Source organism: Danio rerio, chromosome 25 (assembly GCF_052040795.2).
Source record: "Danio rerio strain M-AB ecotype USA chromosome 25, GRCz13ab, whole genome shotgun sequence".
Taxonomy (NCBI): domain Eukaryota; kingdom Metazoa; phylum Chordata; class Actinopteri; order Cypriniformes; family Danionidae; genus Danio; species Danio rerio.
This window is the reverse complement of record NC_141045.1, coordinates 15,396,938-15,411,165: the sequence shown is the minus strand read 5'-3', so window position 1 is coordinate 15,411,165 and position 14,228 is coordinate 15,396,938. Positions and strand designations below refer to the sequence as shown.

Genomic DNA, 14,228 nt, shown 5'->3' with positions numbered 1-14,228 from the left:
TTTTTGGAATCAAGTTTTAGGTTAAAAGTCAGTCTCTCCATACAGTGTATTTACTATTTCTATCCATTGAGCCCTTGTTGGAGAATCAACCTGAAACCATTTTTAAGTTATGGCTTTTCTGCTACTTACTAAAAAGATTTAAATTAAGACAACACAATATATTTTAATTGAAACAAACAATATGTGCTTTAGCTGCAGTCTCAGCTTTAATTCAATGGTATTTACATCCAAATCAGGTAAACGCTGTAGGAATTACAACAGTTTGCATACGTGCCTCCCACTTGTTATGGGACCAATAGATAGTGTATAGAGCCAAAAATGTTAGAAGGGTGTCGATGTCCTGATATTTATTGACCTGAATGTATATTTGTATATACTTTTTATAAACTTTTTAACTTGCATGAACATAAACTATATGCTATAATATACCATATAATACTCAAGTAATTATATAGAAATTAACTCTAGTTACCCTAGTAGTAACTGTAAAAATAATAATATAGAAATAGTTAATACTTTTTATACAAAAAAGAGAAGATCTTTGTATGGCAGATTTTACATCAATCAGATTGTTAAGTAAACTCAAAATTATAGTCTATACTATGGTAGCAACATATTGCTGTCACTAAGAAAGAATACAAATATTCTTTATGTTTTCTGATTTGTTTATATGATATTTAGCACAAACAATATTCTAAAGCAGAACAATGTTTCATTATACTCCTCTATTTTTTGCTGCGTCTCTGATAGTGGTATGATTATATTAGGGCCTGGGGCTTGAATGAACATACGGGAAAAGTACAAAGGTTTGTGTTTCACCAGCCTGACATCAGCCATTTCACAGGGAAAAAGGCTGAAGAGAGACTCCTGTACAGAAAACACTTCTTAAAGAAGGACAGAAGCTCTATGACGCTCCACCAGCGGCAATTCACAGCAGTTACCATCACTGTCAATGCCATTTGATTCTGTCATTGTGATTATCCTTGACACAAAAACTAAATCTATTATTGGACATTTGTGGTACATTTATGCTATTTTGATTGCTGCTATTATTTATCGTTGAATAAAATAAAATGTTTCATTTAATGGTACATAAAAAAGATTATAAAATAATAATAAAATAATTGTAAAAAATGATATGTAATTCACAATAAATAAATGTAAAAATTAATCTGATTCTCCTGGACACACATAAGGAATATATTTGACAATTTTTACTCACAATATTACTTTCTAAATTGAATTAAGTGATTAATAAATGAGAAAATAGTCTTGATTTGTACATTCATTCATTCATTTTCGTGCGGCTTAGTCCCTTTATTCATCAGGGGTCACCACAGAAGAATGAACCCCCAACTTATCCAGCATAAGTTTTACACAGCGGATGCCCTTCCAGCTGGAACCCAGTACTGGGAAATTTCCATTCACACTCATTCACACACACACACTATGACCTATTATTTAATTCACTTATACCGCATGTGTTTGGACTGTGGGGGAAACCGGAGCACCCGGAGGAAACCCACACGAACACAGATATGCTAACTGACCCAGCCAGGACTCAAACCAGCAACATTCTTGCTGTGAGGCGATGGTGCTAACCACTGCACCACCATGTCACCCCCCTTGGTTTGTTTAATTGGAAAATTAATTAAAAATAACAGATAAAAGAATGACAATAAAATAATAAAAGCTATTTGGAGTAAGTAAACACATAATGAATAACTATAAATTATTTAAAAATTTAGGAAAATAACTTTACAACATAGATTATACAATAAATTAATTATTTAATTATTTATGTAATTAACACACATGGTTATATATTGATTTATATTATTATTTGAATTAACTACTACTGTTTGTGTGACACAAAAAACATCATCATGACGTCATTTTAACTGTTAAAAGCAAAAACTAAAATTAAAAGACACTTAAAATCAAATGAATAAAATGATAAAATTGAATAATATAATGATCATAATAATGGACGAGTTAATTATAATTTTTTTATTTTCTTTTTTCTAATTATTTTTTAGGGACTTTTCACCTTTTATTGGGATAGGAAAGTGGAGGACAGACATTGGAAGCAGAGAGAGGTGAAGGATTGGCATAGGACCTTAAGCCGGGCATTGAACTCGGGTCGCCATAAATTATTATTTATAATCATTATTTAATAAAAAATGAAATATAATTTGTTATAATTTATTTATTTAATTTCATTTGATATTTACTGTATTGTTCAGGTTGGTTATCCAATATTTTGATTTGCATAAAAACGTTAATAGTTTTTGTTTATAGTGCTCAATATATAGCTTTCTCAATTGAACTAAGTAGCTAATAAATGAGAAAATGGTTTTGATTTGTACTTTTAATTGCAAAACAAATATAAATAACAGATAAAACAATAAGAATAATAATATTAAAAGCTATTTAGAGAAATAAACACACAATGAATAATTTAAATAATTATTCATTATCATTCATGTTGTCCACAGAATACAAGTCTGATTATTACCTCAATTGCTATATAAAAGCAAACAAAATTAACAAATAATTAATTTTAAAGTAAAATAAATTTGATTGCTTATATTATTGTTGTTTAAGTTGATCAGCAAAAACACTACACAACTACACACTACAGCAAAAACACTACACAAAAACTACACAAAAAAATTGAAGAAAATAATTTTACAATATAGATTATAAAATAAATAATTAAATTGATGAATTATTAAAGTAATCAACAAACATTTATATGGTGATTTATATTAGTTATATTTATACATTATATACTTTATATTATTATTTAAAATAATAAGTTTGTTTTAATTGGCACAAAAAAACATCATCATGACATCATTTTAATTGTTAAAAGCAAAACTAAAATTAAAAGAGATTTAAAACTGATTAAATACAATGAAAAAAATAATTATGATAATAATTAACGTGTTAATTATTAAATATAATTACTATTTAATAAAAAAATAAATATGAAAATAAACAATAAAGCGAATGGACATCATTTTATTTCTTTATCTACTGTTCATGTTGGTTTCCCAATATTTTGACTTGCATAAAAACTTTGTTTAAAGTAATGCAACAGTCTACACTGATAATATACTTGCAAATTTCAAAACACAAATTCAATCTTCTACATTTGAAAAAAAAAAAAAAAAAGCACTTCAGTTGATTATTTTGTCAGCTTTAAAGCAACCCAAATCCTTCTTTTAGTGCCTGGATTGGACTGCAGTTCAAGCCAGATTAACTTCTAGTTACGCATCAACCGGCGTCATTCCTGTGGATGTTTGTGGAAGCGCTTTTTTGCAGACAGTGATGTCTCGTGTCCCTTTCTGGCATCCTTGCACTCATTGTGGCAAAGTTACATCATGGATGGAGCGGAAAACAAGCAACCAGCTGTGTTCCCCATTCAGGGCCAACTTGTGCGGGGCTATACTTTAACATTTACCTTATCCTGCATTCAGGCCATTTTCACTTTTTCATATAGCAATCTGCAATAGAAAGCAAGCTAACAAAAAAAATACTTCATTGTTGACATATGGTAACTAGCTGTCAGTCGTCAATATTTTTGATATTCCAGCCCCAAACCCTCATTATGTTATGCTATTTGAACTAAAACAAACAACAGATGCATCAGCATATGCGCTTGCAGTGTTGCCATGTCCACAAATTTTAAGCTTCTATGGGCTTGTTGATTAGTCTTATAAATATAGAAAGTTTATTAGAGATATTAAAGTGGCCAGATGCAGATTATTATCTATATTGAGCATTTTAAATAATTTGTACTTGTTTGCTGTTTTTAAAACCAAGATCTAGCAACACAAATGAGTTTTAAGAACATTTACATTTATTCATTTAGCAGGCATTTTTATCCAAAAACTTAAAAGTGAAGATAAAGGAAGAACTGTAATATAATTATTATGCTGATTTCACAACAGACGCAGCTTGCTAGAATAAATTATGCTATTCGCACATAAATAGGCGCAGTGACCATTTTGAGTTTACTCACTTCATTCGCACATTAAACTTGCTTCACTTGCGAGTCAAACTCACTTCACAATAGACACGGATTCGCGTCATAAGCAGGGCTTCTGTCTTCCCAGTGACTCTAACTTTGTTGCTAAATGGCTAACATGGATTTAATTAAAAGAGTAGCTGTGCTTTATGTGCTTTAAGAATGCTGAAAAACAGCATAGATTTGTTCGGCGCCATGTCTGAGTCCACTAGATCCTTTCAGAGGTGCACCCAGCTCTGTGAGTTCATGAACTCCTCCAGAAACTACACCTGGATGATGGTGGCTTTCAGCTGTGCTTCTGACTGCACCAAGCCCAGTTTGATGAACTGTTGTCTGGTGTCGGCAAGAGGATCACGCCTCTACAAGAGACACCTCTTGATTGGTTAACGCAGCACGAATGTCTGCTGAAGTTCGGATTTTCTAACTCGACATGACTTGCGTTAAGTGTTCCAACTCATGCTGCTTCATTCATGCGAATTGTGTCATTTGCGTTGCCTCATTCACACGAATCTCGCCGCAGAATGTTTATTTGCGTCTTTGCATTGACTGAACAAGTAAATCACTCGTATTTGACGCTTGATCCACGCCTGGTGTGAATCAGTATATAAATGCTAAGTTTTAAAATCAAAGTTAGTTTTAAATTCTTTAAAAACATGTCTTCTGCTGATGGTCAAGCCCACTCACTAGCATAGAGCACACTCAGAATCCCACAATGTTGATTATAAACTGTCTGATGCATAAATAAAAAAAATGGGAAAACATGTGTTCATAAACTGTGATGGTAACACATTTACCAAATAAATTCCTTAAAGATGCAGTATGTACAGTATGATTGAGTATTAGGTATTGCAGTCCAAATTCAAAATATTGGATGAAGTTTTTTTTCATCAAGCCCCTCCCTCTCTTACATGACGCACACATATGGGTTTGCCAGATTGACGACACCAACAGATATCAAGCATGCCTGATCAAGCCTTAGACTTAAAGCTGATCAGCTAATGTTTAAATTTATGATATTTGAATTGTTTGCAAAATAAAAGAACATTCATGGATTTTAATAACTTTGAATCTGCATCTCATTATGGATATAATTGGCAGTGGGTGGAGTTACACAAATCAAAACAAAGACGGATTCTGACAGAATTCACATTTTCGAAAAAAAAAAAAAAGAATATCTGACTTTAGCATTGTTTTTTTGATAAACATTGTTCATTTACCATGTTTCTTAAATATCAGCAAACATTTTTTTTTGAATTTAGAAAAATCTAAAACTTCAATACAGCACCTTTAATATGCACAATTTTGCCTCAATCGAAGATTTTTTCTCAACATGCAGAAACGATTGTTATTCTTATTCTTTACGTATATATATATATATATATATATATATATATATATATATATATATATATATATATATATATATATATATATATATATATATATATATATATATATATATATAAAGACTACATTTTATGTACATTTTAGATAACATTTTATGTATAATTGTATTTATTGTAAATTCTTTCTCAAAACTCCACTTTTTGTTTTAATTTTACATGTTAGGCACCTAGGGTCTGAGAGTAACGTAATTTCGATTCTCTATATGTGTCACATAACCAGCGATCGCTCTCTAGAGATCGCTGGATCTCACACAAACACTTAGGACTACACTTCCGCCTTCCCTTGGACTACATATTCATACATGCTCTACTGTTACACTCACGCATGCTCACTCATCAAGACTGATTACACTCTCACCAGCTGAGCCTTGTCAGAGACTGATTACACACCCTACATAAACCACTCATTTACTCATCCAGTTTGTCAAGTCTTGTTAGCTGTTTCAGTTTCATTACAACGCGGTTCTCCCTGTCTTGTTTCTTCGTGTTAGACCCTAGCCTTGTTTACCTTTGTTCTCCTGTTTAGCCGCCTGCCTTTAGACCAGGGGTGTCAAACTCAATTCCTGGAGGGCCGAAGCCCTGCACAGTTTAGTTCCAACCCTGCTCCAAGACACTAACCTGTAGGTTTCAAACAAGCCTGAAGGACTCAATTAGTTTGATCAGGTGTGCTTAATTAGGGTTGGAACTAAACTGTGCAGAGCTGCGGCCCTTTTGGAACTGAGTTTGACACCTGTGCTTTAGACCTATTGCCTGTTTATGAGACTACGATTCTGGACTGCCTGAAAATACCCGTTTGCACCTGTTTGATCTTTGCTTGCCTGACGCTGAATAAACCTGCATTGTGGATCTTACCTCTTATTGTCTCTGTCACTCCCCCCGTTACAATATGTCCTGTACATGTGCTTAAATTGACAATAAAGCTGACTTAGGCTTTGATAAAAACAAGACATTTTTGTCAAAGCAGTTTTTAATGCACAATTCCAAATATAGCTTTTGGACATGGGGGAACTGGTATTACCTAATAGCACGAAAATAAGATTTATAACTTTATATGGAAACATTACACACCTACAGTAGTCCCACAAAAGCATGATATTTTTGTACTGTAAATTAATTCCAAACAAATGTCAACCTTGCCATAAAAGAATTAGGTTTTTACCAAAATAGCGAAACCTAGTATTTTAAAGCAATTGAAAAATAATCAAAAATGTCTCTCTCAATGTTTTCAAACAATTATATTTGATCTACCAATGTCACACAAGAGGCAATTTCATATCTGCCACATCCATAACAAGGCTCTTTCCTAATAAATACAGAATAAAATAAAATTAAATCAGTCATGTTTGTTCTATAGTGAGCCAAAAAATTTTCTTTTGGGTTGTGCAGTTTAGTTCACAAAATTCTACAAAGTATGCTTGTGGTCATAATTTTTGGTGAGATACATAACCCATGTTTATTTTTTATATATATTTTTTGGATTAATATTTTTCTGATCCCTTAACTCTGTGATTAGTTGTTTTGGAAAATATAAACAGATGTTTCAATATAACATGTGAATTTAGGTCTTGAGTTTTTACTGCAAATATCACATCCGTAATGCTGGAACTGCTCAAATATGGTTTGTCTTCCATTAATGCACAATTCCAAATGTAGCTTTTGGACATGCTGAAACTGGCATTACCTCAAGAGTGGGGATGCCTTTAGTGGAGGATAGCGGATAGTCTCTGAGCAGCCGCTCTTCTTCCAGGAATCCGCTTTCCCTGCCGTCCACCGCCGGCTGGAAGAGGCCGTAGTTGAGCACGTCCCGCAGGCTCTGGGTGAGGGTACACAGGATCTGCTGCTTAGCAACCCACACGGTGGCATCAGGACTGAAGCGCATGGATTTCTGGCAAAAAGAGAGACGCTTTATCAGGCTGTGGCAGGTGTACAGATTAACTCGGAGAAAACATTTGTGTGCTCTAATGGAGAGAAGGGAGAGAGCCAGAAAAGACAACGCAGACTGAGGCTGTTGACTGACAGGATGACATTTTGTAAGTAAAACAGAAGATTAAAAGGGTTATGTCATAGATTTCCACTTTCAACTTTCTTTTTTGTTTGACTTGTATAAAAAGTAGAAATTGAAATGATGCGTTCACATTTTTCTGGCAAAAATCTATACGCAAAATAGTGTTGCGATATATAACAATGTTGTTACTTTCAAACCAAGCAGCTTTCAGTCAATCTGCAACTTAAAGATGCATTAGGCAATATTTTGTCCAAATGGTGTTGATATTTGAAAGCACCACAACAAATGACCCATAACCCAACAAGAACTCGGACCGTTTTTATATCTCTGCTCTTGCTACAAGAAACACCCCTAACTGCTGATTGGCTGCAAGTATGTTTGGGTACACTTCAAAAAAATATTTTTTTACTTAGATTTTTGACTTGTTTCTAGTCCAAATATCGACTAATTTTTAAAATAAGAAGCATTTTTTTAGACAAGCAAAAATATTGTCTTGTTTTAAGAAATAATGTGCAGAGATTGACTGAAATTATAAAAAAAATGATATAACTCTAGGTGACTTGAGCCTTGAGTGTTCTTTTAACTTATTACACAAACACACACACACACACACACACACATATGTACATAATCTATTGTTTCTTAAACTTCAATAGTGACATTTATATTAAAATGAACTATAGCATGGGTGGCACGGTGGCGCAGTGGTTAGCACTGTCGCCTCACAGTTAGAAGGTTGCAGTTGGCATTTCTGAGTGGAGTTTGTATCTTCTCCCCATGTATGTGTGGGTTTCCTCTAGGTGCTCCGGTTTCCCCACAGTCCAAAGACATGCGCTATAGGTGAATTGGATAAACTAAATTGTGTACAAAGTATTTGTGTATGTGTGTGTAAATGAGTGTGTATGGGTGTTTCCCAATACTGGATAGCGGCTGGAAGGGCATCCACTGCATAAAAACATATGCTGGAATAGTTGGTGGTTCATTCCGCTGTGGCGACCTCTGAAATAGAGACTAAGCCGAAGGAAAATTAATGAATGAATGTACTGAAGCAGTTTCAACTGGACAAGAAATACACCAGCCTTCTACATTACTCTCCTGCCTGCCTGAATTACTGGAATTTGAAAAGTTATGGCGTTTACTCTTATTTCTTTATCTAGGTTGAGCTTTGACACAATTTGCATTGTAAAAAGCGCTGTAGAAATAAAGATGAATTTCATTAAAGAAGGAGGCATGGTGGCTCGGATGTTTGCATGGTCACCTCACAGCAAGAAGGTCGCTGGTTCAACTTTTTTATTTATTCCACTGTGGGACCCCTAATAAATAAAGGACTAAGCCGAAGCAAAATTAATAAGTAAAGAAAAAAGTTGTTATAAGGATGATTTAAGTATTTGTTATTTTGTATGAACTAGCCTTTTAGGATTACTTATGCTATGTTGTAGCTTGCCTTGTGTTGATATAGAAAAGGTTAAATGACTCTGAACTTTCCTCATGTAAAGCATGACAATGTAATTTTCTACTTTGCGTCTGTTAAATAGGTCAGAAATACTTGTTGGCTCTCCCAGTTGCATACTGTCCATTTTTTTAGTCTAATAAAACCCAAACAGCTCTCCAGAGAAGATAAACTGTATGAGGAGTGCAATTTACTGTAATAATATAATTTAGAAAGATCCATACTTCCCAGCAGCGTGTGTGTGTCTGTTTTAGAGAGTGTGTGTGTTTAGTGTGTGTGTGTACGCACAGACTGCTGCAGGTCAGGGATGACCACACAGATAAGCGTAGTGTTGTTGTCCTGACGGCCACTGGTCGGTCGGTCCAGCCTCGGAGGCTCATCTCGGGAGCTGTCTGAGTCTGAACTGACCGAGTCGGAAAAACTCTGAGCCATTTCCTCCTCACTAGACATGGGGCTCCGCGGCATGATCCAAACTGCAAACACACACACAGAAAGAGAGAAACTGATTAAAATTCATCAATTATGTATTTTATTATTATCATAAATTACATAAGCACACATTGGAAAACAAAATATTAACCAATGTTAAAACAAATACTGTACAAAAATAAAAAATAATATAATACAATATAAAATAATTATAGTTATAAAATAATAATAATATAATTAAATAATAAAAAATGAAATAAATAATTCATAAAAGTTAAACATTAAAATTAAATAATACTAAAATCAGAAAATATCATACATAGCCAAAAAAACAATAATAAATAATAAAAAATATATAATAATAATAATAATAATAATGTGTCAGGGTTCTGCCACTTTGGTCTTGTAAATTCTTGTTTTGGTGGCAGAGCTCTGACTCTACCCATGTTTGGTCCTGTTTCTGTCTCTGTGTGCGCGCGCGCCGTCGTGGGTGTACGCAGAGTGTGCGCGCTCCTGCTTGACGCGGCCGCGCGCGCGCTCTGCGTCCCTCAGACGCGTGTGCTCTTGTACTCTTGTTTGTGTTTTCGTCTGTCAGCAGCGTGGTGTTTCATTCCCAGCGTCTCAGTCTTGTTGGTTTCGGTTTTGGTCGGCGCTGGGATGAAGCATGCACGCTGCGTGTGTGAGCGCACGGTGAGTGTTTTCATTCATCGTGTGCTCGTGTCTTGCGTCTTTTGTCAAAGCACGTGGCTCTGTGTTTACATTGTGGTCACGTGCTTTTGTCGTGTGCTTCAGTGTTGTGTTATGTGAGCGCATGGCTTGTATTGTCTCTCTGTGTCATGCGCTCTCCCGTCTATTGTCTAGTCCCACCCTCCTTGTTTACTCATTATTAGTTTGTCATGTTCACCTGTGTGTCAATTTACTTTTTGCTTTATAACCCCCCTCATGTTTTCAGTCCTTTGCCAGTTCGTCGTCGAAAGTTTCCTGTCCTGTTGTGTCTAGCCATGTCTTGTCCAGTCAGTCAAGTTTGTTTGTTCATTTATTTGTTTTATTAGAGTTTTTCCCCCTCGGGGTTGTTTGTTTTGCCTTTTTGTTTTCATTTTATAATAAATAAAAACCCATTATTGCTGCACCTGAGTCCTCGCTCCTTTTCCTAACCTCGAACGTGACAGTACGAACTGGCCACCAGAGGACTCAGCAGAAAAATGGGTATCTTCCTTTTCCCATCTCCCACTTCTCGACCCTCTGCATGCCAGCAGAAGGAGCGTTTAGGCAGACTCCTTTCACTCCATCAAGGGGTATCTACAATCAAGGAGTTTGCCTACCAGTTTGTCTACGCAGCAGAAGGGCTTGAGTTTACCACCACAGCACTGAAGGAGGCTTTCAATGCTGGACTCAACAGCCCCCTTCAGGCCTGGGAGATGGGGATGCTGGGGATACTGTCATTCTGGCAGTTTGTGAGCTATTTGTACCACAGCCAGGGAGATGGTGGCCTGCCTCCCCTTGGCCCACCGCCCATCCCGCTCACAGACTGCCAAATCCCCAGTCCTCCGATGACCCACCAACGGAGACGGAGGAGGAAGGACGGGCCCTCCTCACCTGTCACCCACCTAGAGGTGACTAGACCCACTGCAGCCCATCCAGCAACCACCCTGGCGGCAGCATCATCCCTCGAGGTGCCCGAAACAGACACTGCAACTCTTTCAGAGGTAGTGGAGTGCCCAGCAGTGTCTGAAGAGGTGGCCAGCTTCCCGCCACCAAAAATAAGGAAGCGTAGGAGGAGAAAGGGCTCCTCCACCATACCACCAGCCCCAGAGCGCCCTCCAGTGTCGGCTCCAGCCCCAGAGCGCCCTCCAGTGTCGGCTCCAGCCCCTGAGCGCCCTCCAGTGTCGGCTACAGCCCCAGAGCGCCCCCCAGTGTCGGCTCAAGCCCCAGAGCGCCCTCCAGTGTCGGCTCCAGCCCCAGAGCGCCCTCCAGTGTCGGCTCCAGCCCCAGAGCGCCCTCCAGTGTCGGCTCCAGCCCCTGAGCACAGCTCAGTGCCGGTCCCAGTCTGGCTCCTTGCCCTGCCGGCGCCACCCAGACGTCTTGCCCTGCCGGCCCCAGCCCGGCTCCTTGCCCTGCCGGCACCACCCAGACGTCTTGCCCTGCCGGCACCAGCCCGGCTCCTTGCCCTGCCGGCACCACCCAGACGTCTTGCCCTGCCGGCCCCAGCCCGGCTCCTTGCCCTGCCGGCGCCAACCAGACGTCTAGCCCTGCCGGCACCAGCCCGGCTCCCTGCCCTGCCGGCTCCCCTCTGGTCTCCAGCCCTGCCGGCTCCCCTCTGGTCTCCAGCCCCGCCGGCTTCAGCCCAGCCGCTTCTACCACAGCCGGCTCCCCACAGGCCTCCAGCCCAGCCGGCTCCCCACCGACCTTCTGCCTTGTCTCCCCTGATAGACTCTCCCTGGGTCGTCCCTCCTGCTCCTCCCTGGTGTTCCCTCCCTGCACCCTGGACGGACCCTCCGGCTCCACCCTGGCTCCCTGCCGGGGCCCCCGACCCACTGAATCCACCCTGGTCTTGTCCTCCCATCCCTCCCTTGTTTGTCTTGTTGAGTATGGCTTGGCTTCCCTCCCTCCCCCCCTTCATGTCGTCTTGCCTGTTCACCTCCCTGTCTTGTGTCTGTTGATTGTTGCCTGTTTTGTTGTCTTGTAGTGTTTCTTGTCTGTCTTGTACCTTGTTGGATGTTCCCTTTAGGGACGCCAGGTGGCGTCCCTTTTGGGGGGGGCTAGTGTCAGGGTTCTGCCACTTTGGTCTTGTAAATTCTTGTTTTGGTGGCAGAGCTCTGACTCTACCCATGTCTGGTCCTGTTTCTGTCTCTGTGTGCGCGCGCGCCGTCGTGGGTGTACGCAGAGTGTGCGCGCTCCTGCTTGACGCGGCCGCGCGCGCGCTCTGCGTCCCTCAGACGCGTGTGCTCTTGTACTCTTGTTTGTGTTTTCGTCTGTCAGCAGCGTGGTGTTTCATTCCCAGCGTCTCAGTCTTGTTGGTTTCGGTTTTGGTCGGCGCTGGGATGAAGCATGCACGCTGCGTGTGTGAGCGCACGGTGAGTGTTTTCATTCATCGTGTGCTCGTGTCTTGCGTCTTTTGTCAAAGCACGTGGCTCGGTGTTTACATTGTGGTCACGTGCTTTTGTCGTGTGCTTCAGTGTTGTGTTATGTGAGCGCATGGCTTGTATTGTCTCTCTGTGTCATGCGCTCTCCCGTCTATTGTCTAGTCCCACCCTCCTTGTTTACTCATTATTAGTTTGTCATGTTCACCTGTGTGTCAATTTACTTTTTGCTTTATAACCCCCCTCATGTTTTCAGTCCTTTGCCAGTTCGTTGTCGAAAGTTTCCTGTCCTGTTGTGTCTAGCCATGTCTTGTCCAGCCAGTCAAGTTTGTTTGTTTGTTCATTTATTTGTTTTATTAGAGTTTTTCCCCCTCGGGGTTGTTTGTTTTGCTTTTTTGTTTTCATTTTATAATAAATAAAAACCCATTATTGCTGCACCTGAGTCCTCGCTCCTTTTCCTAACCTCGAACGTGACATAATGACAATAATAATAATAATAATAAATTATATTATTAATAAAAGTTGTTTAAACAAAAACATAAAATAATACTAAAACAATAAAAGTAAACAAAATGTAAATATAATAATAATAAAAAAATTAATATAATATAAAATAAACTATTATAATTATAAGATATTAATAAAACAGTAAAACAAACAAATAAAAAAATAAATAATAATAATAACAACATAGAAAAGAATGCCATAATAAAATATAATATAAAATAACTATAAGAATATATATAAAATAATAACTAAAATATTAAAAACATTTTTTTTAATTTATAAAAGTTTAAATAAAAAAATGTATAATACTTAAACATGAAAAAGTAAAAAAATGAATATTAATAGTAATAATAATAATAATTATTATTATTTTTATAATAAAAATCATACATAGCCAAAATAAACAATAATAAATTATAAAAAATACATAATATATTATAATAAAAAACAGCAATAAATTAAATTATTGATAAAAAAAATTGTTTAAACAAAATATCAAATAATACACCATAAAAAGTAAACAAAATGTAATAATACTAATAAATGAATAAATAAATAAATGATAACAAAATAAAAAATACAATATTTAATAATTTTAAAAAATATAAAATAATAAAATAACAAAAAAATACTAAAACCATAAAAAGTGAACAAATACATAATAATAATAATAATAATAATAATAATAATAACACAATAAAAAATCATACACACCCAAAATAAACGATAAATAATAAAAAATTATAATAGAACAATAATAAAATAAAAATAAATAAAATAAAATTATTGATAAAAGTTGTTTAAACAAAAATAATAATTAGTACTAAAACCATAAAAAGTAAACAAAATTCAGTGATAATAATAATAAATAAATACATAATAATAATAATAATAATAATAATATATGAATAAATTTAATACAATTTAAAGTAAAACCAAACATAGCTAAAATAAGCAATTTTATTAAATAAACAAACACTACACGGCCCAATAAAGGCCTCTGTGTTTGACTTGGAATAATGTGCATCGATGAATCATGCACAGTAAAACCAGGAACACATTAATATTGTAATGAGGATTCATTTTGATATTCTGTTGACTTGAGTGTTTGTAATTCCCTTACATAATATTAGCGTATTGCTGTCTGGCCATTTAGCTCCATCTGTTTGTATCTGCATGGCCTTTCATGATTTCTAAGGGTTCAGAAAATGTTTTAAGCGTGTTTGTATTTCGTCTACTCTATGCTCAAATGTCAGACTGTATATCACGCCATTTTAATATTACCTTTCTGTAGCTTGCAGGAGTAATTGAACTG

General features: G+C 37.0%; 1 protein-coding gene across 2 annotated transcripts in view; it reads right to left on the bottom strand.

Moving 5' to 3' along the window:
• The window catches only part of shank2b (SH3 and multiple ankyrin repeat domains 2b), a 237,924-nt gene that overhangs the window by 193,064 nt on the left and 30,632 nt on the right, over nt 1-14,228 (bottom strand). The window contains exons 2-3 of one of the 2 annotated variants that reach the window (XM_087311012.1): nt 9,186-9,370; nt 7,124-7,327 (exon numbers count right to left, since the gene is read on the bottom strand). In XM_087311012.1, coding sequence (XP_087167138.1) covers nt 7,124-7,327; nt 9,186-9,362 — 381 coding nt within the window. In that variant the 5' untranslated portion in view covers nt 9,363-9,370. Of the gene's footprint in view, nt 1-7,123; nt 7,328-9,185; nt 9,371-14,228 lie in introns of those variants that run through there. The other variant, NM_001128347.1, reaches the window with a different exon arrangement.